The sequence below is a fragment of the Balaenoptera acutorostrata genome, chromosome 15, assembly GCF_949987535.1.
Source record: "Balaenoptera acutorostrata chromosome 15, mBalAcu1.1, whole genome shotgun sequence".
NCBI lineage: Eukaryota > Metazoa > Chordata > Mammalia > Artiodactyla > Balaenopteridae > Balaenoptera > Balaenoptera acutorostrata.
Window position 1 is genome coordinate 59,933,805 of NC_080078.1, and position 27,503 is coordinate 59,961,307.

Here is a 27,503-nt window from a genome sequence, read left to right on the forward strand (position 1 = left end):
TCTAAAATGTTTCGACTTTATTTACAACCAGAACCCTGGTTCTCATCCCAGCTCTTCGGGCTTTGCTCTGGGGGAAGAGCTAGATGAGCAGTGACACTTCTGCCAGGCCCAGGGCTTGCGGAGATGAGCAGGTAGGTCCCTCACTTCTTCTGGGCTTGAGCCCGGGCCCGCTGAATCTTGTCAGCCGTGGACCCATCTGTGGCTCCGGTGCAGTGGGACAATACGAGGCTCATCTCTGCCTCATTCCGGTGCTCGATGGCAACGTCTGCAGCCTGAGCCACGTCCCTGGGGTTTCAGCAGGAGGGGAGATGGTATTGCGCTGCCCAAGGGCACAAACCATGCCTCTCATCAGCCCACTGGCTCAGCCACCCAGCACCCTTAGGGCTCTCAGCAGACGCACCCAACGAGAAGCAAGGCCTTGACCTTCTGCTCGGGACCCACGCGGGAAGCATACTTTTTGGCTTCATATTTGTTGTGTTGCTTCATGCAGATTTCCACAAAGGGCTTAGGAGAGGGAGAGGGTGGAGAGGGAAGATAAGGCAGAGCCCTCCTGTTCTCTCTCTTATGAGCAAAGCCCAGTGGATTTATTATCCCAATGTATTTTATATACCCTTCAGTCTGTATAACGCCCCCCCATTCCCACCCAACATACACATACAACAGTTGTGATCTCAACATTCTTTGGGCAGAAACAACCTACCACAAAGATCTGTTAGAGCTTTGAGACCAATTATTTCCATGTGTCCACTCCACCATCCACTGCTACCCACTCACAGCAGGCACCTTCCTGCCCTCCCAGGGCCTGAGTTTTCTCTCATGGCTGCCCTTATCCCACTGACCCACCACACCTCTGAACCGCTTGCCACAGAAAACAAACCCCTCAACATCCTCCACTGCCTCGCATATGTGCCCTCCCTGTGCCCCTCCCCCCCAAACAGGACTTTCCTTCAGGCACGTGGTGTCCCTTGTGGCCCTCCTTGGGGAAAGCAGCTCATTCTCCCTCCCCACAACGTTTGCAGGCAGACTCAGGCCCATCCTCCCATGTGCCTGGCCCACGAAGCTCCCACTAGCTCTGTGGGAGAGCTGAACAGAGGTGTGAACAGACTGTCTGAGCCTGGCCCTCTCCGCAGTACTACCTCACTGGAGGTGGGGTAGAGGAAGGGCCCCATCTCACCAGATAGCCGATGGGTGATTTCTTGCTCTTAGAAAACTTCTCTAGCTCCTCCCAGTCTTCCAGATCTGCCAGGGCGGTCAGCTTCAGCCACCAGAGCCTGTGGGAAAGTTGGGCATGGAGGTGTTGCAGGAGGGGCAGGGGGTCCTGGGACCTATAGGCAGACCAGGCCCTCACCTACCTCTTGTCAGGGATGCGGAAGTCACGTGCCAGCTGCTCCGCGCGCTTGTTTTGGCCGCTGAGGATGAGGGTGGTGACCGTGTCGTGTAGAGACAGGTCTAAGAACCGGCCCCCCAGCTCATCTTCTAGGCGTCGCTGCAGCCGTAGGAGCCGCATTTGATCCTCTGTGGCCTGGGGACAGGGATAAGGCAGCACAGGGATGAGAGAGACAAGGAGGGAAGACCGGGAGGGGAGGAGAGGAGGTTGTTAGAGAAGAACGGGACAAACCTTGGCTGCAAACTCATTCTTGGCCTTGTAGAATGCGTCGGCTGCCGTCTGCAGAGCTGCAACTCGCCCCTCAATACGCTGCAAGGGCAAGAAGGGACACTTGAGTTCATAGCACAAAGGACCTCGGCCCTCCCACCCAGGCTACGGTTTTCTCCCCCATCCCTGTGCCCAGGGTTACCACTGCCAGCCTTGGCCGCTGGGTGCACGGCTCTACTGTCCCTAATGGGAAGACCAGCTCCTCTGGGACCAATCCCCAGCCTGGCCTCATGTCTTCTCAAGCTCTCCCTCCACAGTGAGGACCAAATGGAGTATGTGCCGCACTCAAGGCCTAGACTCCTGGAGAAGGAGCCAGACCAACGGCCCAGCCCGTGGGCCCCACCCGCCCTGCGGCCCTCAGACCTCCTCTGCAGCGTAGCTGGCTCGGATGTGGAAGCTGCCCAGCTCCTGGTGGTTGTCATCCTGATTGTAAAGGTCCTTCAGCGTCTCTAGCTCCTGATGCTTACAGAACTGGGGCCACAGCAGGTGGGCAGTCAGCAAGGCCAACTCAAGGGCTCAGGAGGCTCCACCCCACGCTGCCCCCCTGCACACACCTGTCGGTACAAACTTAAGGCCATGGGCTGGTTCCGAAGAGTCATGAAAAAGTCTCCTCGGTTCAGCTCATTCTTCAGGTGCAGCAGCACCGTGAACACTATGGGACAATAAGGTGGGATGCGGGTCCAGCCCAGCCCCTTGCTCAGCCCAGGGTCCCCAGCCTTGTCCTCACCCAAACCCTGCTCACCCAGGTCAGTATCCCCACTCTCGATGGCCTTGCTTAGTGCCAGTTTGCTCCTCTTCATCTTTAGGAGAAGGGGAACCTGTTCCCCAGAGCGTGGCTCATATTCCAGCAGCTGTGGGGTGGGGAGGAAGGCACAGAGAGAAGGAGCTGGCCTGGGGACCTCTAACACCCACATCAGAGCATCCAGGGAGGGCTAGGCGCCCAAACCTTGATGGCCAGCTCCGTGCGGCCACAGCCATAGGCTCGTGCAGCAATGTCAGAGTAAGAGACACCAGGTGTGTCCCCCAGCTTCTGGTTAATGGCTCGAGCAACATCCTCGTCAGACACGTCCTTCTGTTGTACCTGCAGAGGGAAGGGGGTGTCACACAAACCTGGCTCTCACCCCTTAACCCCCACCCCCACTGCCTTGATCAGGACCCACCCTTTCAGCTCTACACTTATTTCCTACACCTCACCAGGGCCTGTAAGCCCCTAAATGCCCTTGAACTCTGTCATATATCCTCACCTTGTAGCAGGCCCAGTGGGCCAGGATTCTGCTGACGCCCTGCACTTCAGGAAGCCGCAGGTACTCACATATCTGAATGGCCAGGGGGTAAAGCCTCCGCAACACAAGCCTGGCAGACAAGGGAGGTGAAGGGCACAAGGGATAAAGTGGGGTAGAAAGAGGGCAGAGTGGTCCCAGCCTATAACTCCAGCCTCCCAGATCCCAAGGAAATGAATCAGGAGCAGTGACCACAAGAGCACACCAGGGGCTGTAATGCCTCCCCACTTACAGCCCTCCTCCCAGCACCCTTGGGCTTGCTGTACCTGTCCAGCAGCACCTGGATGGTGAGCTGCTTGTATCTGTATTTTATTTGGTTAAGGATCCAGCTGGGAGATAAGTCCTATTTGCCAAGGACCTTCAGGAGGCATCTCCATCCCCTTGCCCTTCCACCCCTGAAGTAAACACCCTGTCAGCACACTTGGGGATACTGGCTATAGGTGAGGGGAATCCCGATGTGATAGTCCCGAATGGCATTGAGTACACGAAGGTCCTGACACATGCGCACAAAGCTGTCGGGTGGAAATCTGTCCAGGAAACACTTTCCAAAGGAGGCCGCCTGAAAAGAGCCAGAGGGCAATAGAGAGCTTCCCTCTCTGCCAGCCCACCCCTGCCCAGCACCCCCTCCCTCCAGCCCTGCCATCCAGCCCAACCCTGAGCAGACTCTTCTGCATGTCTGGCCAGTGCTCATGTCCCGCTGCCTCGATGCACTGCTGCACGGCCTGGGGCAACTGCCCCAGCTCCTGGATCTCCCGCAGGTACTCATCCGCCTTCTGGCTCTCTTTCTGGGGAGCAGGGAAGGTGCCAGGGACAGTGCGTCATGACCGAGAACACCTCCATGTCTGGCCCCCAACCCCTCTGGACTGTGGTTCAAATGGGCTTGTTTGGAAGGCTGCAGAGGCCGGACCCCAAATCCCCTCAGCTCACTCAGTCCTCCCCGCAAGGTGCCCACACACACCCCTATATCAGCCCACAGTTGCCTGTGAGGGCCCTGAGACCTCTCAATAGAGCCCTGACTTGTGCCTAGACTGGGGGTTCCCTGCCCCTCCCTATCACCACACAGAGGACACCACGTCCCTTCGATTCACCTGAGCCAGCTCTCTCTAGCCCAGCCCAGCCCAATGTCCTGCCTGGACCCCTGTCTTGACAGGTAGCACTTGGCTGCAGGGGCATGGGCTGGGCCAATTAGGGGAAGGGGAAGGACAGCATCCTGGGGCCCAAGGAGAAGCCCAAGGCTTTACCTCATATTCCTTCTGGGCCTCCAACAGTAGCGCTCCAGGGGCCATTGAGGCAATTTTAAAGATCTCCTCGCTGGCCACTGGGAGGAAATTGGTAAGTGGGAAAGGGGGTCAGGAAACCCTCAGCCCTACCTCAGTACCCTGATCCTACTCTGGGGCACGGGCCCAGGGCAGCTGTGGTGCCGAGGAGCCCCTGCCCCGGGTCACCCGGCGCTCTTATGAGGGCCTCACCTGGAACCTCGTGCAAGAACTCATGGGTACTGCGGGAGAAGATGCGGACCCCATCCAGCTCAGGCACCAGGTAGGAGTCCTCATCCAGCACGAACCTGAGCTTGGTCAAGGTTCCTAAGAGCACCCAGAGATGGGGCAGGGCAGGCGACCCTCCTTCCCCCTCCTCACCCCCAGCAGCCCTCCAAGGATACTGGATGCCCTCAGGTGCGTCGCCCACCACCATTAGCCGCCTCTCCCAGGCTACCACAACGGCCCTCTCCTTGCTGCGAGGACGGCTGCACCTGTGGACAGCACCACATACACACATACACACACAGGGACACACAGGATGCCTGGTCCACAGCCATGTCTCCCACATCGCTGCTTGTATCACTTTGCCTTGGGACAACCCTGCACAGGCTTACTGCCGCTCATCCCATTCCTGTGGCTGACCTGTCTGCTTCCCTCTCATCCTGTGCTGTCAACTCCCAGGGGTATCTGGGGCCCACAGGGGACTGGCCCCTCAAATATGCACTGGCAGAGAAGACAAGATGCAAGCTCCACTTGGCTTGGTCAGTAGACAGGATGAACCAACATGTCCCAGGAGACAAGGCTATGTCCACTTCTACCCCCAGGATAACACCCTCATCCTCACCAGACCATCTGCTTCGGGGGAGCCCGGATGTTGCAGTTGAACTCACACAGCTTCTCCTGAAAGGGTGCAGGGAATGTCATGGCCCTGTCTCAGCAGTCACCAGTCTGGTTCAAAAGCCCTTCCCCTACCCACAAGAGATCTTTCCTAGACAAGGCATGGTGCCCCTGTGTTGTCCCAGGATCACACCTTGAGAGATGCTGTCCCCATCCAGATGTACCCTGTGTCTGTGAAGAGCGCCAGGTGTCTGTAGGTGAAGGAGACAGCCATCTGCAGGAAGCTGCTCACTCCTGGGGCTAGGCCAGGTGGTATCTGCGGCAGGGCCGGGGAAGACACCAAAGATACTGACTTCTCAGAGCCTCCCACTGCCTCCCCCAGTCCCTCCAGTTCACTCCCACTCAAGGCCCCTCACCACTGCAGAGCAGGCTGCGTGATCCAGGAGGTAAAGATCAGGTCCTACAGCCAGAAGAATGTGTGCCACTCGGTCCTGGCACACTGTGGTCCAGCATGAGGGTGCACTCTGCAGACCTGCGGCCAGGGAAGAGGACAACCTCAGGCTGACCAGAGCCCACAGTTTCTGCCTCTGATGGTCCCATGGACTGCAGGCACATTTGTGGGCAATGAATGCTGCCTCAGGGGTGTCAGGCCTCACCTGGCACCTCTGGCATCCGGCGGAGTTTGAGGTCGCCCACATTGGCACTGAGGGTGAAGCGGTGAGCCCCTGTGAGGATGGCCACCCCAGAACCAAACTCAGTATGGAAGATCCGGGCATCTAGAACCTGGTTCTGGAGCACCTCCTGGAGAGAGGGGCCGTGGGTTGAGGGAGCCACAGATTCCCAGACTCCATCCCTTTTCCCCAGCCCCCTGGGGCCCCTACGTTGCCCATGCTGAAGTGTCTCCGGAAGTCACCATGAAGCCCATAAACCAGCACGACCCCGTCTTCCTGCACACAGAGCAGCTCCTCCTCAGCTGACCAGCCCAGGGACACCATGGGCCCACTCTTCCACTGCAGAGGAGAGGGAGGTTCCGGAAGCTGTCCTCGGGATGAAGAACCCTGTCCAGCCCCCAGCCGCAGGGCAGGCAGGGTGCTCACCAGCAGACTGGCCAGAGGCACACCAGAAGCCGAGTAGATCTCGAGAACTGGCCGTGCGCTGGCAGGCTTCTCCTTCCGCCCAGGGTTCCTCAGCAGCGCTGTGGTTTGAGAAGAAACCTTCTGTCCTAGCTGCCCAGGCCCACCCCATGCGAAGCAGGCCTTACGAGCTAGCTCCTTAGGCCCGCCCCACATGCAGCAGGCCTCCCGAGAACCAGAATTAAAAGCATCTCAGTAGGGTGGAGTGGGGGTGGGTAGCATATGCCAGCAAGAACCACCCAACAGCAAGGACCCCAGGAATCAAGGACCCTGAGTTCATCCCGCAGTCCCAGAGCATGCAGTGCCAGAGGGGCGACTTACCAATGGGGCCCCCATAGGGCGCGGCGGCCACCAGGCAGTCCCTCAGTTCCTCCTTCAGGTCCCAGTCCATGCTATACAGCTCATATTTCCTGCCCACACAGTGACAAACAGAGATTAGACTCGTCATGACCCTGCATCCAGATGGGCTGAGCCCCAGAGGAGCCCCTAATGCCTCCATCTGTTCCCCTGCGAGGGGCAGGGAGGGGTGATGACTAGAAACAGCTAGGCCAGCTGACCACATGCATGCTTAGGGATAGCAGGTGAGGGAGCAGAGGGTGTTTGGAGGGCAGGCTGTGTGGCCAATATCCAGGGCACAGAGTGAGGTGGGACTAGGGTGGGGTGGTTGGCTTGAGCCTGCATTAACAGGAAATAAGACCCTCCAGGAGGGCCTCTCAGGATAGACAGCTTTTCTTCTATTTCTGGTTCTTAACACTGAATCTGGTTATGGGCTTTATACCCAGGGGTCCAGCTCAACGCCTGTTGCTAATGAACTCAGTTTTAGAGGTACTGAGTGAGCAGTGCCTGAAAGAAATCCAAGAGGAGCTCTTTAGTAAGCCTAGAGCTAGGGAGAGTCCTGGGTTGCAAATGCCAATATATGAATGCTTGACTCACAGGAGGTAACTGAACTTACAAACTGGCACAAGATGACTGCAATCTGAGATATGCATGGATCACCAAGAGACGTGCTGCATGGGAAGACAGAGGAGGCTTGAGGCATGCCATCATTTGAAGGCTGGAGGTGGGGAAAAGGGGACAGAGAAGGAGTGGACACTACACCAGGATACCAAGAGAAGACAATGTTCAAGAAGGAGGGTGTTTCGGCTAGTATCATTTCAGGAAACTTCCCGTTAAAGATCAGGAAGATGTCCATCATTTCTTTCTATTGACATTCTTCTCGGCATTCTAGCCAAAATAATTTAAGAAAAAAAAAAACCCAGAGGTTTCCATTTTGAATAAGGAATGAGGTTGCTACTATTTATTTACAAATAACGAGATAGTCTACTTAGAATATCCAAAGCAGTCTATGGAACAATGAAAGAAAGAGCTCAGTAAGTGATCAACAAAAATCAATATATTTTTTTCTATACCAATTAGTTTTCTATACCATAGCAAGAACTAATAAGAAATATAACTTTTAAAAAGATCCTAATCTTGATAGCAATAAAACTATGATACCGAAGAATAAACCTAATAAACATTTTTTGCAAAATCAAATCAGTTTACTCAAGGATATAGAAGACACGAAGAAATATTCTAAAGGATCTATAAATGCACGAGAATTCCAATAAAAATCAGCCCAATTTTTTGGTGGGTAGGGAAGCACAAACTGATTCTACAGTTCATCTGGGGGGGCAAAAAAGGTCATCTGAAAGAGAAAATACTGGATAATATTTAAGAACATTTGAAAACATGAAAACAGATATATATATCAGATATCGAATACACTTAAAAACTAAAGTTAAGGACTTCCCTAGTGGCACAGTGGTTAAGAATCCGCCTGCCAACGCAGGGGACACGGGTTCGATCCCTGGTTTGGGAAGATCCCACATGCCATGGAGTAACTAAGCCCACGCACCACAACTACTGAGCCTGTGCTCTAGAGCCTGCGAGCCACAACTACTGAGCCCGTGTGCCACGACTACCGAGCCCATGTGTCGCAACTACTGAGCCCGCGTGCCGCAACTACTGAAGCCCGCGTGCCTAGAGCCCGTGCTCTGCAACAAGAGAAGCCACCGCAACAAAGAGTAGCCCCTGCTCGCCACAACTAGAGAAAGCCCATGCGCAGCAATGAAGACCCAGTGCAGCCAAAAATAAATAAAATTAAAAAAAACTAAAGTTAATTAAAACTTGCTTTGGCACGGGAATAAGCAAACAGATCAATGGAAGAGAAGATAGTCCAGAAAAAGACCTGGGAATAGAGTATGTAATAAAGATGGCATTTCAAACTGGTGCAAATTGATACTTGAAATGAGAAAATGGGCCATATGAGAAGTATCACAATAAATGCTATTTCATTACTTAATCTCTATATAATAAAATATTTTCCAGATAGAATTCAAGATTTAACTGTTTTAAAAAAAGCCATATCAGAACAAATCTTGCTTATTTTTACAATCTCAAAGTAGAAAAAAAATTCCTAAACATGATATAAAGCCTGGAAGTCACTAAGAAAAATAACAAGTGGGTCTAAATAAAAATTAAGAACTTCTATGTACTTCTATATAAAAGGTGTAAAAACAATACATATTTATATTTGCTTCTATTTGAAAAAAGAAACTACAAAGTCTCTAAGAATCTAGTAACAGTGGTTACTTGCAGGTGAGGGGTGGAATCAGTTGAAGAGGAGCAGGGATGGGAATGAGACTGAGTTTTTAAACCACAGTAACAGCTAATTATGAAAAAATTAGCATTAAAAATTTTTTATACAGTAAATAAATCCACCAAAAACAAACTAGGAAGACAAACTATGAAAAGGGAAAAAAATGTAACACATGTGAGAAAGGAATACTGTTCTTAAAAATACAAAAAGCTCTAATTAGGGCTTCCTTGGTGGCGCAGTGGTAAAGAATCCGCCTGACAATGCAGGGGACACGGGTTTGAGCCCCGGTAGAGGAGGATCCCACATGCTGTGGAGCAACTAAGCCCGTGCGCCACAACTACTGAGCCTGCGCTCTAGAGCCTGTGAGCCACAACTACTGAGCCCACGTCCTACACTGAAGCCCATGCGCCTAGAGCCCGTGCTCCCCAACAAGAGAAGCCACCACAATGAGAAGCCCGCGCACCACGACGAAGAGTAGCCCCCGCTCGTCCCAACTAGAGAAAGCCCACGCGCAGCAACGGAGACCCAATGCAGCCAAAAATAAATAAATAAAAACAAAAATACTTTTTTAAAAAAACTCTAATTACTTGTAAAAAAAAAAAGAAAAGTAAAAGAAAAATGGTCAAGGGCTATATCATAACTATGTGAAAATATTTAAAAACAAAACATAAAAAACTTGAGAAAAATGTAAGCTAATATTTTCATAATGTGAACTATGGAAACGTCTTTCAGATTAAGACACAAAACCCAGAAATTACAAAGGAAAAGACTGATAGACTTTATCACATAAAACTTAACATATGTATGTTAAACATTAATACATAAAAGTCAAGTGACTACTGTGAAAAAATCTGTAACATTTGTAACAAAGGGTTATCAGGGAGAACTTGTAAAGAGCTCCTTTACAAATCAGTAGAGACAAAATAGAAAAATAGTCAAAGGACATGAATAGACATACTTAACAACTAGGTAATTATGAATTTAAAAATTATTTTTATGTTTTGGCCATCTGAATGGCAAAAAATTAAGAGGTTAATAAATAACATGGAATATTGCTGAAGATGTGGAAAAATGAACATTTTCCTACATATTGGTGGGAGTGTAAAATGGTTCAACCCTTATGGAAGAGAATGAAGCACTTATGTATCCAATTTTTAAATGTGTATGCACTCTAACTTAGCAATTTCCTTCCAAGAGTCTAACCTATGAAACTACTTGCACAAGTACACAAAGGTATGAATTCACTGCAGCACTGTTTAAAATGGTTTCTAAAAATCCTGGAAAAATCTCCTTAAATGCCCATTAAAATGAGACTGGTTAAATAAACTACTTATGCCCATTTTGGGGAATATTATGTGTCTATTAACAAAGTGACTGGGTATGTTGACATCAAGTGGCCTCTAAGATATATTGTTAAGTAAAAAAAAAAGGCAAGCTGCAGTGCAGTATGAACCATATGAATCCACTTACACAATAAAAAACTAAGCACATATTTTTACAAGCATATTTACATATAATCATATGTATGTGTGTAAATACATAGAAGAACTCTCATAGGCCTCCACACTGAGCCAGCGTGGAGAAACAGTGGTTACCTTTGGAGAGGGTGGTGAATGGGGGAGGGGAATAGGGAGACTGACAATTTGTAGGCTATATACTTCTGCATTATTTGAATTTTTCAACCCCATGTGCATTTCTTTTGACCTTTTGTTACTAAAATCCTTAGACGAAATCTGATGGGAAGATAGATATCCAAACAGACCTAGCATGCCAGTTATCAATTCACTGACAAACAGCTCCAAATTCACTCTTCCATATGTGTTTTGTGATAAGAGACAGTATTCTTTTAAGAATTTCTCCTTCACAGTGAGCCTGATGTTGAGCCTCCTCAGTAGAGGGCGCTGGAGGAACACTGCACGAGGAAGAGGCTTCTCCTGCTGCTTCCAGCAGGGCAGTCACCCAGCAGCCAGGGTGTGAGGACATCTGGTGGTGCTCTGACCAGCCATACAGCAACCTCCAAGGCTTGCCCAGACTGGCTCCCTGCACAGACACGGCATTCCAGGCCTCCTGCCTACACCAGGCCCTACTCCCTCTGCATGCCAAGATGCCTGGCCACTGGCTGCCCTGCCTGTAGCCTTGAGTGTTTCCACTGACCCCCTCTGCACAACCATGCACCCAATCACTGGCTGTGGCTTGCCTTACAGACACTAAGTGCTCCAGGCTGCCGGCATCAGCTCCCCAACTCCCTCTGCACGCCCACTCCACTGACCCCTAGTTGCAGCTCACCTGTGCCCCCTACCCGCTGAACCTCAGAGGGTTGCTTCTTGCTGGCCAAGCAACTGTGGACCAGCTCTGGCCCAGGGAAACCAGTAAACTTCACTGCCATCCGGTGGGCTGCAACTGTATTTTCTCTGAGGCCTGAAATGAACCCCAGCCTGGGGAAGGTCCCTCCTTCCAAGTTTTTCGTTTCTTGAGTATTCTCCCTCAGCCCTAGGCTACCATATAAAAATTTCTCACATCTTATAGTTACTCTTTATGACAGCTTAATAATTCCTTACATTTATTAAACTGGCCCGGTTTACATCTCCTGACTGGACCCAGACTAATTGGTGCAGGGAGTGGCCCCAGGAGACAGACCCCTAAAGATTGGATTTGAGGACTGGTTTGGCCATGTGCTTGGGCTTGGGTGCAGTGCCGTGTTCCCTGACAATGCAAAACGGATGCTAGTAACCCACTGCGTGCAGCAGCATCACAATTAACCAAACCTGTAGTTCAGTGTAGTGAAATGCCAAGTCAAACACGTGCTTGACTGTATGGCAATAATGATGATTATAAAGGCTGTGGTGTGGATGGGTTATTTTGAGGGCACTTGAACATTTACAAAGAGAAAATGACAAGGTTAGGTCCATTAACTTTCAGCTGCAGTCATGGTCTGAGAAGCAGAAAGCTTCTGTAACAGCCTAACAATCTTTTAGTTCTTGTAGTCACACAGCTGCTACTGCTGAAAATCAAAGACAGAGTTTAATTGTATGGGTTGTTAAACAATGACGGTTAAATTCTCTAGCACATGTGAAAGTTAGGGCACTAATTAGAAAAGAAAGGAATCCTGAAACTTGGAAGGGAGATAACTGGCTAGACCCAGATGAAACTGACAATCTTGAGCCCCCAAGTCATTCTGAGTCTTCCTCACCAGTGGAAGCAGCTTGCCCTCCTGTGTCCGAGGAGACTAGCCTTCCTCTACTTGAAAACCCTGTTATGCTCTCACTTGAGGTAGATGTCTTGGGAGCCTCCCTCTCCAAGGCTGACCTGGCTAACACTACTGCTGAGTGGTTAATCGGCCAAGAGCAGAGACCAGTACATGGCCCCAGTATGGCACCATTCCCAGGGGGAGCAGTCCGCAAGTCGATTACACTGGACCTCTTCCATCACGGAGGGGGCAAAGATTTGTCCTCACTGGAATACATATTCTGGATGTGGATTTGTCTTCTTTACCTGTAATGCCTTTGCTAGCACCTACCATCGTGGACTTACAGGATGTCTCATGTACCATGGGACTTCCTTGGTGGTCCAGTGGGTAAGACTCCATGCTCCCAGTGCAGGGGGCCCAGGTTCGATCCCTGGTCGGGGAACTAGATTCCGTGTGCATGCCACAACTAAGAATCCTCATAATGCAACTAAGAGCCCACATGCCGCAACTAAAACGCAGCACAAGCAAAATAAATAAATAAATAAATAAATAAATAAATAAATAAACAAACAAACAGAATGTCTCATCTACCGTTGCAGCATTCTGCAAAGCCTTGCAACTAATCAAGGACTTCACTGCACAGCAAAGCAAGTGCAGCAGTGGGCTCAGGTCCATGGAATCAACTAGTCTTACCTTATATCCCATTACCCAGAAGTGGCTGGTCTAAATGTACTGACGACTCAGTTAAAGCACCAATTGGGAGACAGTATCCTAAAAGTATGGGGCCCTGTCTTACAGGATGCAAGCTTATGCTTTGCATCAGAGACCATTACATGGTATTATTATCTCCTCCACAGTCAGAATACGGGGGACCTGGAATCAAGGGGTGGAAGTGGGAGTGACTCCTCTCACTATTACACCTAATGACTCTCATTAAAATATTGCTTCCAGTTTCACTAACTTTGAGACCTATTGGTTTGGAGAGCTTAGTCTCCAAGGGGAGAATGTTTCCACCAGGGGACACAACAATGGATTCACTGAATTAGAAGACAAGAGTGCTACCTTGGGGACTTCCCTGATGGCGCAGTGGTTAAGAATCCGCCTGCCAATGCAGGGGACATGGGTTCGAGCTCTGGTCCGGGAAGATCCCACATGCCGTGGAGCAACTAAGCCCGTGTGCCGCAACTACTGAGCCTGAGTGCCACAACTACTAAAGCCCACGCGCCTAGAGCCCGTGCTCCGCAACAAGAGAAGCCACCACAATGAGAAGCCCGCGCACTGCAACGAAGAGTAGCCCCCACTCGCCGCAACTAGAGAAAGCCCACGCACAGCAATGAAGAACCAACACAGCCAAAAAATAAATAAATAAATAAATGTATATATATAAAAAAAAGAGTGCTACCTTGCCATTTGGGGCTCCTTATGCCACTGAAACAACAGGCAAGAAAATGGGGTTAATTTACTGGCTGAAGTGATTATCCTGATGGCCAAGGGGAAATGAAGCTGCTGCTATACAATGGAGGCAAGGAGGACTATGTCTGAAACCCAGGGGATCCTCTGGGGCACCTCTTAGTACTTCCGTGTCTAACAAAAAAGGTTAATGAAAAACCTCAGCAACCAAAAAAAGCAGAATGACTGAGGATTGGGTCACTTCACTATGTAAAGAGCAGAGCAGTGAAGGTTCTGGCTGAGAGCAAGGGAAATATGGGATGGGCAGTTGAAAAAGGAAGCCATAGATATTAACTATGATCTTGTGACCAGTTACAGAAATGAAGACTATAGCCACTTTGTGTATTTTCTCTGTGCTTGTCGTATGCATGCGTTTATATATATATACCAGCCATTATCTTCTCTCCTTCCCATTTTTATTTTATACACAAATTATTAGAGGTTAACTTTAAAATTCAATTTTTAGGTAACAGAATATTCAGTGGGACTGTAATTCAATTTGAGGAGTAACTAATGTAGTGATTGATACAATGACTGTTAAGACTGTATGTCTTCTCACTTTGGGAAAAAGAAGTTTACTTGTAAGAAGGATGGTATCTTGTTAAGCAGAAATATAGAGCTGTTTCGTTGTTGTGAGGGAGTTGAAGTGTAGAGGGCACTTGTGGAAGCTGATCAGCCACAGAATGGACTGTGCCAGTTATCAAATTATTGCCTCCCAGCTCCAAATTCATCCTTCAATACATGCTCCACAGAGAGCTAGATGTTAAGCTTTCTCAGTAGAGGGCCCTGTAGTTAAGGGATATTGTAGGAGGAGGGGGGTCTCTGGCTGTTTCCAACAGCTGCAAGGTCGGTTAGCAGTGTGGGTATGAGGACATCTGGTGATACTCTGCCCCAACCATGCGCCCAGAACACACAATCCCTTGGTGACCTCACAGCCTTGGCCTGGACTGGCATCCACCTTCCCGTGGTTCTCTCCACAAGACACCGCATGCTCCAGGTCTCCTGCTCATACGGGTGCTCCCTGTGCAAGTCCACGAACCTGGCCACCAGCTATGGCTCACCTGTGCCCTATCTGTGCCCAGGAGGGCTGCTTCCTGCTTGTCCAGTGACTGTGCACCAGCTCTGGCCCAGGTAAACCAGCAACTCCCCCACCAACCAGTGGGCTGCAACTATACCTTCCTCAGCGAGGTAGGAACCCCGGCTTGGGGAGGGCATCCCCCCCTCCAACTTGTCCTTCCTTTCTCCTCAGTCCTAGGAAAGGACAGTTTTATTTTATCTTATAGTTACTTCGTTATCACAGTTTAATAGTTCTTTATACTAAACTTCCCCTATTTAATCACTGTATGGCTTGTCTCCTAATTAGAATCATAGTGATATTAACTGTGTCACATTCCACAGACCACTTGCTTGTCACAAGGGGGAAAATGGGTGAGAATGTGGCCATCAGCCTCCAAACACCTGTCAATCTCAACTTCCCTCGTAGCAGACAACCCGATACAATGATGCCTCCAGATGAACACCACACACACATCACCTACAAGGTGTTTCTGCCAAAAATGTCAACCTAAATCTGATCAAGCCTTTAGATCTAACACAGTTTCAGGAAATACAGGCTATGATAGAGAAAAAAGTTCAAAGGCACCACAAGGAAGCAAGGGGACAAATCCAGAAAGCGACTAGGTCTCTAAAACAAGTCAATGTCATGAAAACAAAGGGTAGGGGTGAGAGTAGGATGATAATGTTCAAGTTTACAAGAGACTTAATTAAGAGAGATAAGCAGGGAATTCCCTGGTGGTCCAGTGGTTAGGACCCAGCACTTTCACTGCGGGGGCCCAGGTTCAATCCCTGGTCAGGGAACTAAGATCTCCACAAGCCACGCAGTGCAGGGGTGGGTGGGGGGGTGGGGGGGTGGGGGGGTGGGTAAGCAAATGACTAATTCTTATTTGGGTCTCAATTTGAACAAACCAGTTATAAAAAGGCATTTTGAAGACAACTGGAGAAGTCTGAAGAAGGACTGGTTGTCAGATGATATTAAATGTTCATTTTGTTTGGTGTGAAATAGCACTATATTTTATAGGAAACTGTCTTTTTTTTTCAAAGTAATAAACATTTAAGGTGTGACTATAATTTACTTTAAAATATAGCAGAAAATGTATCTGATTGAAAAGATGTCTGGAGATTGTTTTTAAATGGTCCCAAAAAGTGTGTGTGTGTTGAGGGATGGGGGGTGGGTAGATGAAAAGTGAATGGCAAAGTGCTGACACTTGTTGAAGCTGGGTGATGAGCACATGGATGTCCACTACACTACTTTTAGAACATTTATGTATATTTGAATTTTTTCTTAAGTTTTCTTAAACTTACAAGTAGTTGAAGCAAATGTATTACAACATGATAATAATTTTTAAGCCTAAACAATGGCTATGGGTATTCATTCTATTATTCCTACTCTGTTGTACATTTAAAATCTTTCACTGTAAAAAGTTAAATACAAATTCCAAGAAAAAAGGGAGGTCACCTCTATCCAATGCCCCAGGCAGTCAAGCTCAAATGAGGCCTGAGCTGTGTCCAGTGCAGTAACAGGATGTCACTGAGAAGAGGGTGGTCAGACCATAGTGAGTGATCGGTGGGAAGAGAGAAAATGGAAGCAAGTATAGGTGGCAGTTTTCAGACCTTTGGTGAGGTGAGGAGGAGGGACTTGTTTATTTTTTGAATAGGGAAGTTTATTTTTTGTTAGGATGGGGAGATTTGAATATAGAGGTTGAGGTCTGAAAGGGAGCCCTTGGGGGTAAGGATCGTGGAAAACAATGTAGAGGTCTTCAAATTCTCCTGTAGCAAAGAAACACCTGGCTGCTTGTTAAAATACAGATCAAATTCCCAGGACCCAACCCAGAGATAATGGAGTAGATCTGGCCTAGGAAGCTGCATGCAGCCAGCATCTCGGGTGACCTTGATGCAGGGGGTCCCGCGCAACAACCGCTGGAGAAACCTGTGGTGGCAGGAGGGTGGACGGACAGCGCATGGTTTCTGAGAAGGCAGGGAGACGGGGCACATCTCCTCGGCAGGCTGGCAACACAACAGGCAGATTTCGTCAGGGGAACCCTACACTCTTCTAGGCTATGATTTCCAGCTCTCTGGGAAGCACAAGGTGAAGTCAGCGATTGGCAGGAGGGACCCAAGGAGGCTTCGGCTGCAGTCCAGGAGGTTAGCATCGACACAGACTGGGGTGGGAAAGAAGCGTACGGGTACAGGAGTAAGGGTCAGGGAGCGAAGAGCAGCAAAGCGTCGGCCACCTCCTCAAGGCTTCAAGGTAAAGAAGGCTTCTCAGGGACAGTGAGGTGACTCAAGCTATGCCTCGAGGTTGGCCTGGGGCGTGGATGGACAGACTGAGAGCAGCATCTCAGAAAAGTCTAGAGGTGAGGACTTTGTGACGCTAGGCCGTATCTTCAGTGAGGAAGGTCAGCTACATATTTCTCCTCTACCTGCAGGTCCTGGAAGTGGAACTCTCCAGAGCAGCAGTAAATGGACCCTGGGTCTAATACCAGAAAATCACTAAATCTAGCAAGTATGGTAGTCTCAATTCCAGCCCCCTCCGGGAAACAGTGACAAAATCCCTGCTGCAGTGCAGCTGAACTGCTGGAAAAGCACGGTCCACTGCAGTAAGAGAAGAGCTTGTGTGAAAATAGATGATCTCCAGCCTGTCCAGGCTGAGCTATCAGACCACTGCGGAGGAAGAAGTGCATCAGGTCTAGCCTTGGGGAATAATCCATCAGTTCCAAAATCCCCAGGCCCTGAAGAGAGACCACAATCACCCCCGAAATCCCTTGACTCCAGCCTGCCTTAAAAATAAATACTACTAAAGTATCCTTGTGCTGGAAATGTAAAATGGTGCAGCTGCCATGGAAAACAGTAGGATAATTCCTCAAAATATTAAACACAGAATTACCATATAATCCGGAAATTCCACTTCTGGGTGAAAACAGGGTCTCGAAGAGATATTCGTACACCATTGTTTATAGCAGCATTATTCACAATAGCCACGAGGTGGAAGTAACCCAAGTGTCCATTGACAGATGAATGCATAAATAAAATGTGGTATATACATACAATAGAATATTATTCAGCCTTAAAAGGGAAGGTAATTCTGATACATTCTACAACATGGATGAACCTTGAGGACAGTATGCTAAATGAAATAAGCCAGTCACAAGAAAGCAAATAGTGTATGATTTCACTTGTATGAGCTACCTAGAGTAGTCAAATTCATAAAGACAGAAAGTAGAATGGTAGTTGCCAGGGCTGGGGGAAGGGGAGAATGAGGAGTTATCATTTAATGGGTATAGAGATTCAATTTTGCAAGATGAAAAAGTTCTGGAGATTGATTGCACAATGTGAATATACTTAACACTCCTGGATTGTACTTTATAATGAATAAGATAGTAAATTTTATATTATGTGTATTTAACCCCGATTTTTTTTCATGTTCATGTTTATATGTGCAAAACAGACAAACGAACAAAGCCATAAAACCTACTAAAATAGTCATCCTCTCTTCTACGAAGAGTTCCACAAGTACGAAATATATCTTCAGTCTCCTTTCCTTCACCATAAAGGATGTTTCTAAACTACCTGAGGGCTTCCCTGGTGGCGCAGTGGTTGGGAGTCTGCCTGCCAATGCAGGGGACACGGGTTCGAGCCCCGGTCTGGGAGGATCTCACATGCCGCGGAGCAACTAAGCCCGTGCACTGCAGCTGCTGAGCCTGCGCTCTGGAGCCTGCGAGCCACAACTACCGAAGCCCCGCGCCTAGAGCCGGTGCTCTGCAGCAAGAGAAGCCACCGCAGTGGGAAGCCCGCACACTGCAGCAAAGAGTGGCCCCCACTCGCCACAACTAGAGAGGGCCCATGTGCAGCAACAAACACCCAACGCAACCAAAAATAAAAATAAATACATAAATAAATACATAAATGAATAAAAATAAATTTGTAAAAAAATAAAAAATAAAGTACCTGAAACACTGTGTTCAAAACCAAGCTCACCCTTTTCCCCACCATACTCACTCTTCCTTTCTCATTATGTTAAGCCAAAAACCCAAGTCATCCTTGATTTGTTGCTCTTCCTCCTCCCTACCAAATGCAACTCATCACAATGTCCTTCAATTTTACCCCCTTAATATCTCTCCAACTGGTCCCCTTCTCTCCATCTCCAGGGCTCACCACCATTAACTTCTCCTTGGTCTATTCCACCAGCCTCCTAACCAGTCTCCATTCTTGCTTGCCCCTTCCAACCTGTCCCCTCATTGCCTCCAGGAGGAACTTAAACACACACACACACACACACACACACACACACACACACACACCACAAATCCAATCACATCAATCCTTTCATTTAGGCTTCCCACTGGTCTTCAAATAAAGTGGTCTCTTATCCTGTCCCCTTGTCTGTGGCACTCCAGCCACATTGGCTCTCTCTATTTAGGTCACTGAGAGTGTCCCTGTCTCTCTTGCTTCAGGACCTTTGTATATGCTCTTCTTGGATCCCATTCCCTCCACCTAGGTCTACTCATCTTCTGTACGGGGTATTGTTTCCTTCAGAAAGTCTTCTTTTCCTCTGACTTACCAATCTGTTATATGCTTTCTGAGGACCCTACACTCTCCTTTACCTCACTGCTTATGATCAAACAGAGTCATTAGTGGTTATCAACTGTCTCCCTACTGGCTATAAGTTCTGAGGGCAGAAAGGGTCCATGTCTTTTTATTGGCCCAATATACATTCAGCCTGGCAAAGGGTTGGGCAAAATTATTTAATGGTATTACCCCAAACTGGGTTTTTAGAATAAAAATGGTTAAAATTCTGGAGCCTCATAAGAACTAATCACCATTACCTCTCCTTGCCCTCCCAAATTAGTGATTTTTCCAGAACACTACTTCCAATGCAAAAGAATCCCATCCTGTAGATAGGACTTGAAATGTCCGCCACCTGTTTATCATTCATTCACTTATTTGAACATGTATTCAGTGCTGGCATAAGGTTATGCACAAATATAAATAAAACTTAGTATCTGCACCTAAAATATTTTCTACTCTGGTAGAGAAATTAAAACACTTATTTTATTTTCCTACTTAAAAACAAAAACCCTATGCTTTAACACAGGTTCTAGAAGACTGGGCTCAAATCCTGGCTCCACTATCTGTGTAACCCGGTCACCTAACTTCTCTGTGCCTTAGTTTCCTCATCAGTAAGATGGGGTTAAAATAATGATACCTACCTCATGGGGCTGTGAGACTTAGACAATTTAATACACATAAAGTACTTAGCATGGTGTCTAGTACATAGAAAGGCTCAACACCCATTACCAAGAGCAACACATCGTCTGCAGCAAGGCTTATACCTCTACTCCTTTCTGGCGGTACAGCACAGGTAAGGGTTAGGCTAGCCACGCAGACCATGTCTATGGCATGTACTCAACACTTACACTCATTTAAAACTTTATTGGGGGACTTCCCTGGTGGCCCAGTGGTTAAGAATCCACCTGCCAATGCAGGAGACACGGGTTCGAGCCCTGGTCCGGGAATATCCCACATGCCGTGGAGCAACTAAGCCTGTGTGCCACAACTACTGAGCCTGCACTCTAGAGCCCACGCACCTAGAGCCTGTGCTCCACAACAAGAGAAGCCACTGCAGTGAGAAGTCCACGCACCGCAAAGAAGAGTAGCCCCCGCTCGCCGCAACTAAAGAAAGTCCACGCACAGCAACGAAGACCCAACGCAGCAAAAAAAAAAAAAAAAGATAGTAAAACTTTATTGGTGTATAAACAAAGCTAAGGCTTCATATGATAAACAGGAGTTCTACGGCAATGACGTCACCATTTTCAGTACTCTATTTAATAAGCCTGCGTAGGCAACATATATTTTAATTTATATAATTTAATTTAATTTAATATAATTTAATTTAATTAATACAGTTTAATTTTTTATTTATTGATTGATTGATTGCCATGTTGGGGCTTCGTTGCTGCGCGCGGGCTTTTCTCTAGTTGCAGCGAGCGGGGGCCAGTCCTCACTGCGGTGCGCAGGCCTCTCATTGCAGTGGCCCCTCCCATTGCAGAGCACGGGCTGCAGGCGTGCGGGCTTCAGTAGTTGTGGCGCATGGGCCTAGTTGCTCCGCAGCATGTGGGACCTTCCCAGACCAGGGCTCGAACCCGTGTCCCCTGCATTGGCAGGCAGATTCTTAACCACTGTGCCACCAGGGAAGCCCCAAGTTAATATTTTTAAAAGTATATGCTGTGTTGTAAACACTAAATTACATGCTACCTATGTCAACTGACAACCCTTCTCCACAAAAAGTTTAAATCACTGTTATTTCCTACCGACTTCCCTGATTTTTAACTAAATTTTTGCAATTTTTTTCACATTGTACAGGCACATTTATAAGAATCAGAAATAAACAACAAATGCAACAGATCGCTAAAAATTGCATCAAGGCATTTGTCCACCTCAGAAGTGTTAAGGGCTGACATTTTGTGTATTAAAGATTACATTGAAAAGTTCTAACATGTGAATAACAATGGTATATAGTTTCACTAGCATGAACAGTTGTCTTCTAAGACCCCAACGCGATGCCTTTGTGATCTTTAGTTGCAATCAATAAAGTATTTTTTTTAACTTTATTAGGCAACCACTACATAGCAGGCACTGTTCTAAATATGCACTGGAGATAAAGAGATGCAAGAAATGCTCTCAGCCCTCAAGGAATTTGGTTTAGCAGAAGAAACCTATACAAACATTGCCCTATTGTGCCATACAAAACAGACCTTAGCACTGGGTCTTGTGAGACCCAAAGGAAAGTCAGCTGAAAGTCAAGTCTATTGGGATTAGATCAGGGAAGGTTTCAGAAAGAACCCTTAAACTAAGTCCTGAAGGATAAGTAAGAATTCTCCAGTGAAGTAAAGAGGGAAATGGCAGTGTTCACAGAAGGAACTGTAGGCTGGTGCAAACATAGCGAGCCCTGAAACGTCATGATGTGTTGGGATCCTGTTCTGTGCAACTGGAACACAGATTTGGATAGGAGTTGAAGAAGAAATTGAAGTCGAAGAAACAAATAAGGCCGGTTTATAGACATAACACGAGAAGGAGTTTGTACTTTGTTTTTCAAAGAAGGGAAGCCATTGAAAAAAATCCTAATTAGGGTAATGACGTGATCAGTCTACACTTTAGAAAGATTAGTGGTTTAGGACTCCACGGCTCCCATGAGAGGGCTGTCCCTAACAGGGGGTCCTCACTCGCGCTACTTCTGGATTTAGCGGCGATTCGCCCCCTTCTCCCAGCCTTGGTCAGCACTGTTATCCCACCCGCTGTGCAAGCCGGCCCCCGCAGGAGCACCCCTGGTCTGACTTCAGCAGCACTTCCCGGCAGGAGACCGAGCACTCACTGTCACCCGTGGGCGGCCACCCTCAACGTGATCTGAGCATCCTTCCAGAGGCTGACAGCCCTGGGCTTCAGTTGGGCTGTGCCGCTACTTGTGTGACCACTACGGTTGCCTCAGTTTCCTTCTCCGGAGAAGGGGAAGGCCCGGCCCTAGGTGGCTGTATGTTAAGTGGTAGACGCCGCGGGAGAGCCGGCGACGGGCGGACCCCAGCGCCGTAGAGACCGCGACGCGCGCCTCCGGCTCCGCTCAGAGACTCGAGCCGGCGGGCGAGCGGGATAAGCTAGAACGTGGGAGGCAGGGCGGGGTGGCTCACCGGTAAAAGGCAGAGTCCCCAAGCGGGTTCCAGTTCGCGGTGTAGCAGTCCATGGCTGGTGCAGGCGGCAGCCGGCCAGCGCCGAGGAACACCCACCTAGCGCGGGCTCCAGGAAGGCACTTCCGCTTCCGCCCGTCCGGGTCACGTGGCGAGGCCGCGGCTACGGCCGTCACGGCTGTGGGCGGCTGCACTTGGCCGCCGCCGCGCCCCCTCCCACGCCCGGGTGGGCCCGGCCCTGGCTCCTGCTCCCCACGGCGGCCACCCCTGCTGCCTTCCTGTCCCCTCGGGCGTTGGGGGGGTCGGGCAGAGTCGGACATGGGTGACCGGAAGTGGGAGTTGTGAGTGTCGCAGCCCGGGGCGGGGAGGGCCCAGGCGCTGTCGGGCCTCCGCGACTCACGCATGGAGAGTGCTGGGCGTCGGGCTGCGCTAACCGGGACGCACGGGCTCTGCGGGGCAGAGGCTGTGCTGAAGCGACCGGCCTCTTCGGGCGCGGGAACATGAGGCCAGGCCCGGAGCCCGCTGCGGGCGTGGCGCGCGGTGTGCGGGCCTGCCCGGGTCGCGGATGAACGGCGCGGAGCCCCGGGACTCGGTAATTGGCGCGAGCGAGCGCGCGCATGCGCGGGGCGGCGGCGGGCACGTGGCGGGGCGCAGGGCTGCACCGCGCGGGAAGCGCTTCGGTGTCCTGGAGCCCCGCGGGCCTGGCGACCTCCTGCCTCCTGTGCCAAGTGTAATGGAGACCGGCGCCACCATGGGCCCCATTCTGCTGCCGCCACCTGGTCCCTGTAGCCCAGAGCAGCCCGGAGGGCGCTGCCGCGGGTCTCGTTTATTCCGTGTGGGTCCTGGAGCCAACCTGTCCTGAGTCCCCGCCCTCGCGCGGCTTAGTGGCCTCTCCCTGCAGCCTGTCGTTGTTGGCGGCGGCATGGTCTTCTGTCTGGAGAACGAGGAGCTGCGCCGCCCGCTGGGAAGCACCATGGTCCATCTCCAGGCCTCTGAAGTCCAGCAGCTGCTACACAACAAGTTCGTGGTCATCTTGGGGGACTCAAGTGAGTGCCCTTCTAGAATCACACTTCCCGGTCCCACACTTGCAGCCTGTTTTCCGCATCTGGACCCTTTGTCTCCATCTCAAATCTCCTTCCTGATCCCTAGTCTGTTCCAGTCCAGTAGGTTTTCTCTTTTGATTTCCCTAACGCCTTCCACAGGTGTCCTGACAGATGTAGTCTGTCAAGCTTTTCACCCCATCCTTGCTCAGCATTTTTCTTCCTGACGGTCCCCCACAATGTCCCTCATGGAAGCGGTGGATTGTGCTGTCTGTCTGTTGGGTGACTTGACTGACTTATTTCTGCCAGGTGATCTTGGGTCACTATATACTGAGTTGAGGAGTGGTGTACAGCTAGAAGGAACAGAGGTAGTGCCAGGACTTTTTAACCTCACCTTTTCTTCTGCTTCTAAGTCAACACTCCACAAAGGTGGTGTTGGGCAACCCCAGCCCTGGGAAGATGGGAGGCCTGGATTTGGAAGGAGCTGGGGTGGAGTGCGGCCTGCCTCAGCCGCAGGATCTCTTCTCCCTGCAGTCCAGCGGGCTGTGTACAAAGACCTGGTGCTTCTGCTCCAGAAAGACTCACTGCTCACAGCCGCCCAGCTGAAAGCCAAGGTGAGGGAAGCTTGGCGGCCATGCCGGTGGTGGGTGGGCACAGACTCTGGCCTGGTAGGGTCCTCCTCCCTGGCATGGGTTCTGACCAGCTGGGTGGGGGGGTGGGCAGGGGGAGCTGAGCTTTGAACAGGACCAACTGGTGGCTGGGGGTCAGCTGGGTGAGCTGCACAACGGGACACAGTACCGGGAGGTCCGCCAGTTCTGCTCGGGTTCTGGCCACCACCTTGTACGCTTCTACTTCCTCACCCGCGTTTACTCCGAGTACCTCGAGGGAGTCCTGGAGGAGCTGACATATGGGCCTGCCCCGGACCTGGTGATCATCAACTCTTGCCTCTGGGATCTCTCCAGGTTGGGGCGGGGGCAGAGGGAAACCGGGGGTGGAGGTATGGCTCAGAGGCCACCCACCCCTGTGCTCTTGCCCACCCTTTGTGCTACCCAACAGGTATGGCCGCTGCTCGATGGAGAGCTACCGAGAGAACCTGGAGCGGGTGTTCATGCGCATGGACCAGGTGTTGCCAGACTCCTGCCTGCTGGTGTGGAACATGGCAATGCCCCTAGGAGAGCGTGTCACTGGGGGTTTCCTTCTGCCTGAGGCAAGTGACCAGAGCCCCTTAGGATAGAGGACGGGGCAGCTGACTGGTAGATAGAGGACCCTCCCTCCCGAACCTGCTTCATTCTGTGGCTCTTAGATGCTGCACTTTCTCACTCAGCTCCAGCCCCTGGCGGGCTCTCTGCGGCGGGATGTGGTTGAAGGGAACTTCTACAGCGCTACGCTGGCTGGGGACCACTGCTTCGATGTCTTGGACCTCCACTTTCATTTCCGGCATGCAGTACAGCACCGTCACCGGGACGGTGTCCACTGGGACCAGCATGCTCACCGCCACCTCTCACACTTGCTTCTGACCCATGTGGCTGATGCCTGGGGTGTGGAGCTGCCGAAGCGTGACTATCCCCATGGTGAGCCCTACCACAAGTGGGGACGGTAGTGATGCAAAGAGAGCCCTCAGAGCATAGGGCTCATAAACGACAGGACAGAGATCCTCAAGGGGAGTAGAGGCCCCTTGAAGGACTGTTGTGGATCCTGAGTGCTCCTTCCTTCCCCTGGGTTTCTGTATGGTCTAGCCGTGTGGTCACCTATGTGTATGTGAATGAGCATTGAGCACATAAGGCAGCATGTCAGAGACCCTTATGCTACAGATAAACGGGAAAGGAATGGGAATACTTTTAGATAGAAGTAGATGTGGGGGGTGGAAAGGCAGAAACAGAGGAAAGGTAATCCAGGCAGTGTGGCAGAAACAACGAAGCCCCTTGGCTGGTGCTGTCAGCCCCTCAGTTCCTGCTTGCTTATAAAGGGAACATCGTGGGTGATTCCATATCTGCTTCTGCCCTGGATCGTGTCCTCCAAGGCTAATGTTCCTGCCTCACTCGTTGACAACTCATCCCTTTAAGCCACTTGTCTAGGACAGTTGCTGTGTACATAGTACCTACAGGATAGTGTTTATTGAATTGGAGACACAAGTCATGTTAGAAGGCTGTAGTAGCATTAAAGGATGTGAGGGCACAGAGAGGTCAAGAATGTCACTTTTAGCCTGGAGTTGGAGCATCAGGGAAGTGAATTAGGACCTTGATTATATAATGGTCCAATTTCTTTGTTTTTTTAGGTGAGAACTAAATCTCATCTAAATCAGTTGGAGAACTGATCCCCAACAAAGGAAGGGTTGCTCTAAAGGTTGTAAGGCTAGTTTGTCGTGGCTCAGGTCTTCTGAATCCAGTTTGGAGCCACAGAAATAGGAACGTCAAAGGGAAGAGTTGGGTGGGAGGATGAGTTGGTGAGTTTGGTTAGGGCAGATCTCTTTGAGGTACTGTGAAGATGTTGAGTAGATTTGGAGTCAGTGGTGCCCAGCAGGGAGATGGCAGCTGAGGGCATGAATGTGAACAGCGATGGAAAGAGCAAAACAATAGCCATGTTTTGGAGTTGGAAGGGAAGAGGGGCTGATGGAGGAAACAAAAGGAGACAAGGGTAGAGTCACTTTGAGGGAGGACAGAGGCTACTAGCCACGTGACTTGTCAGGAAGCGAGGAAGTGGTTACATTTCGTAGGATAAATGTTGAAGGAGTAGAGTAGGGTTAAAAGAGGTAGTGAGCAGTTGATGAGAGAATGGCACCTGGGCAGAATACTCTTTGTGGGAGGAAATATGAAAGGAACAGGGCCCTACTGGGAGAAGGAAGTGACAGGATCTTTGTTTTTAAGAGAGAAGGTTTACTAAGCTTATTTATTGGTCTGTGGCGAGGAGCTGGGAGAGGAAAAAGCTAAAGATACAGGAGCTGGGCAACAGAGGGAGGAGACTGGAGGGGAGCATGAGGTCAGAACAAAGGCAAATCCACTGACTATTGATACAGGCAGGGAAGAAAGAGCACAGCTTGGGCTTGGCCTGAAATGAGAGGGGATGAGGAAACCTGGGTAGGAAATAGAGGGTGCTGTGTTCTCCAAGAGGAGAGAGTAGAGGTTTAGAAGTGTGGACAGCCAGAGTTCAGGGCAGCCTGGCTCCCCAGGCCTACCTAAAACAACCATCCCATTCCTAGACCCGTGGATTGAGGACTGGCCAGAGCCGGATCATCTCTTCCAGGGGAGCCAGGGGCAGCCCCCAGACTTCGGGGAGCAGCTGGCCTTGCCCCCACCCTCTCCCTTACCCCTTCCCATGCATTTTCCCTACCCTCTTCCTCAGCCCTCCCCACCTCCTCTGTTTCCACCCCTGCCCCAGGATCCCCCTTTTTTCCCAGGCCAGCCCTTCCCACCCCATGAATTCTTCAATTTTAATCCAACAGAAGACTGCTCGATGCCACCCCACTTAGGTAGGTGCCTCTACAACCTCCCAGCACACCTTTTCCAGCATCCCCTTGAACGTCCCCCATTCTAGCCTCCTGTGTCCAAGTGGGCTGAGAGGAGTTGGGTAGCCCTTGTCCCCCCAGGCTTGGGTTCAGTCACAGCTGAGTCTGGAACAGCATCTGTAGACTCATTAATTAGCTCATTGATTGTCACAATTTCCTGACTTGGAAATAGGGGAAGTAGTATTGCCATTTTGCAAATGGGGATTGAAGCCCAGAGAAACTCACCCTGGAGGACCAGAACTGCCTGAAGGCAGAGCTGGGCTCACCCTGGCCAGAAGCCCACTCTGATAATGGCTGGTTCTTTTGTAGGATGTAGCCCCGGAGTGAACTTTGTGCCTGGCCCCCTGCCTCCTCCAGTCCCCAGCCCTATCCCCCATGGTCAGCACCGGGGCCTGGCCGTCCACCGGGGGATGCCACACTGTATTCACACCAGCCCCTACCACGTGCCGAGGACAGGGGCACCCTGCAGGCAGCGTCCCAGACACTCAGACAGGCTGATCCATACATACAAACTGGACAGATGGCCTCCTGCCCATTCGGGGACGTGGCCTGGGTAGAGTGGATCTTATGCTGGGGCTGAATGTGCCAGTGGCCCTGCAGTGCCTGCTTGCTACCCCAGGTGCTGGGCCAGGGTATCTTGCTATGCCTGGCATTGTTGTTGTCCATTGCTGTCACCAATAAAGGCATGGAAGAACAGAGTAGCATCTTTTTGTGTAAGGGAGTAGGTTTCCCAACCATGATCTTAAAAGCTGGAGAGGCTGCCTCTGGGCTCTCTGCAACCTTGGA

General features: G+C 50.1%; 2 protein-coding genes across 9 annotated transcripts; one reads left to right on the forward strand and one right to left on the reverse strand.

Annotated features, from left to right (window-relative positions):
• VPS16 (VPS16 core subunit of CORVET and HOPS complexes) lies at positions 1 to 22,599 on the reverse strand. 3 transcript variants are annotated; one of them, XM_007195825.3, is made up of 24 exons: positions 22,179 to 22,599; positions 6,485 to 6,573; positions 6,128 to 6,225; positions 5,912 to 6,040; positions 5,687 to 5,831; positions 5,447 to 5,562; positions 5,224 to 5,346; positions 5,038 to 5,093; positions 4,595 to 4,684; positions 4,404 to 4,498; positions 4,176 to 4,252; positions 3,588 to 3,719; positions 3,366 to 3,493; positions 3,201 to 3,236; positions 2,899 to 3,007; positions 2,601 to 2,735; positions 2,397 to 2,505; positions 2,209 to 2,306; positions 2,018 to 2,125; positions 1,619 to 1,696; positions 1,353 to 1,522; positions 1,175 to 1,271; positions 401 to 504; positions 1 to 285 (listed from the first exon to the last, which is right to left on the reverse strand). In XM_007195825.3, exons 1-24 carry the CDS (start codon positions 22,577 to 22,579, stop codon positions 141 to 143), a joined length of 2,868 nt encoding a protein of 955 aa, XP_007195887.2. In that variant the 5' UTR covers positions 22,580 to 22,599; the 3' UTR covers positions 1 to 140. The 3 variants fall into 3 exon arrangements, with proteins under 3 accessions (XP_007195887.2, XP_057385354.1, XP_007195891.2); XM_057529371.1 differs by lacking the exon at positions 401 to 504; XM_007195829.3 differs by lacking the exons at positions 3,366 to 3,493; positions 3,588 to 3,719; positions 4,176 to 4,252; positions 4,404 to 4,498.
• PCED1A (PC-esterase domain containing 1A) lies at positions 22,380 to 27,413 on the forward strand. Of its 6 annotated transcripts, none has more exons than XM_057529374.1 (8): positions 22,380 to 22,516; positions 23,077 to 23,221; positions 23,750 to 23,829; positions 23,939 to 24,177; positions 24,272 to 24,422; positions 24,519 to 24,786; positions 26,412 to 26,681; positions 27,027 to 27,413. In XM_057529374.1, the coding sequence occupies exons 2-8, from the start codon at positions 23,098 to 23,100 to the stop codon at positions 27,272 to 27,274; spliced, it is 1,380 nt and encodes a 459-aa protein (XP_057385357.1). In that variant the 5' UTR covers positions 22,380 to 22,516; positions 23,077 to 23,097; the 3' UTR covers positions 27,275 to 27,413. The 6 variants fall into 6 exon arrangements, with proteins under 6 accessions (XP_057385357.1, XP_057385355.1, XP_057385360.1 ...); XM_057529372.1 differs by lacking the exon at positions 22,380 to 22,516 and adding an exon at positions 22,609 to 22,767; XM_057529377.1 differs by lacking the exon at positions 22,380 to 22,516 and adding an exon at positions 22,609 to 22,767 and having other exon boundaries at positions 26,655 to 26,681.
• The last annotated feature ends 90 nt before the right edge of the window (positions 27,414 to 27,503 follow it).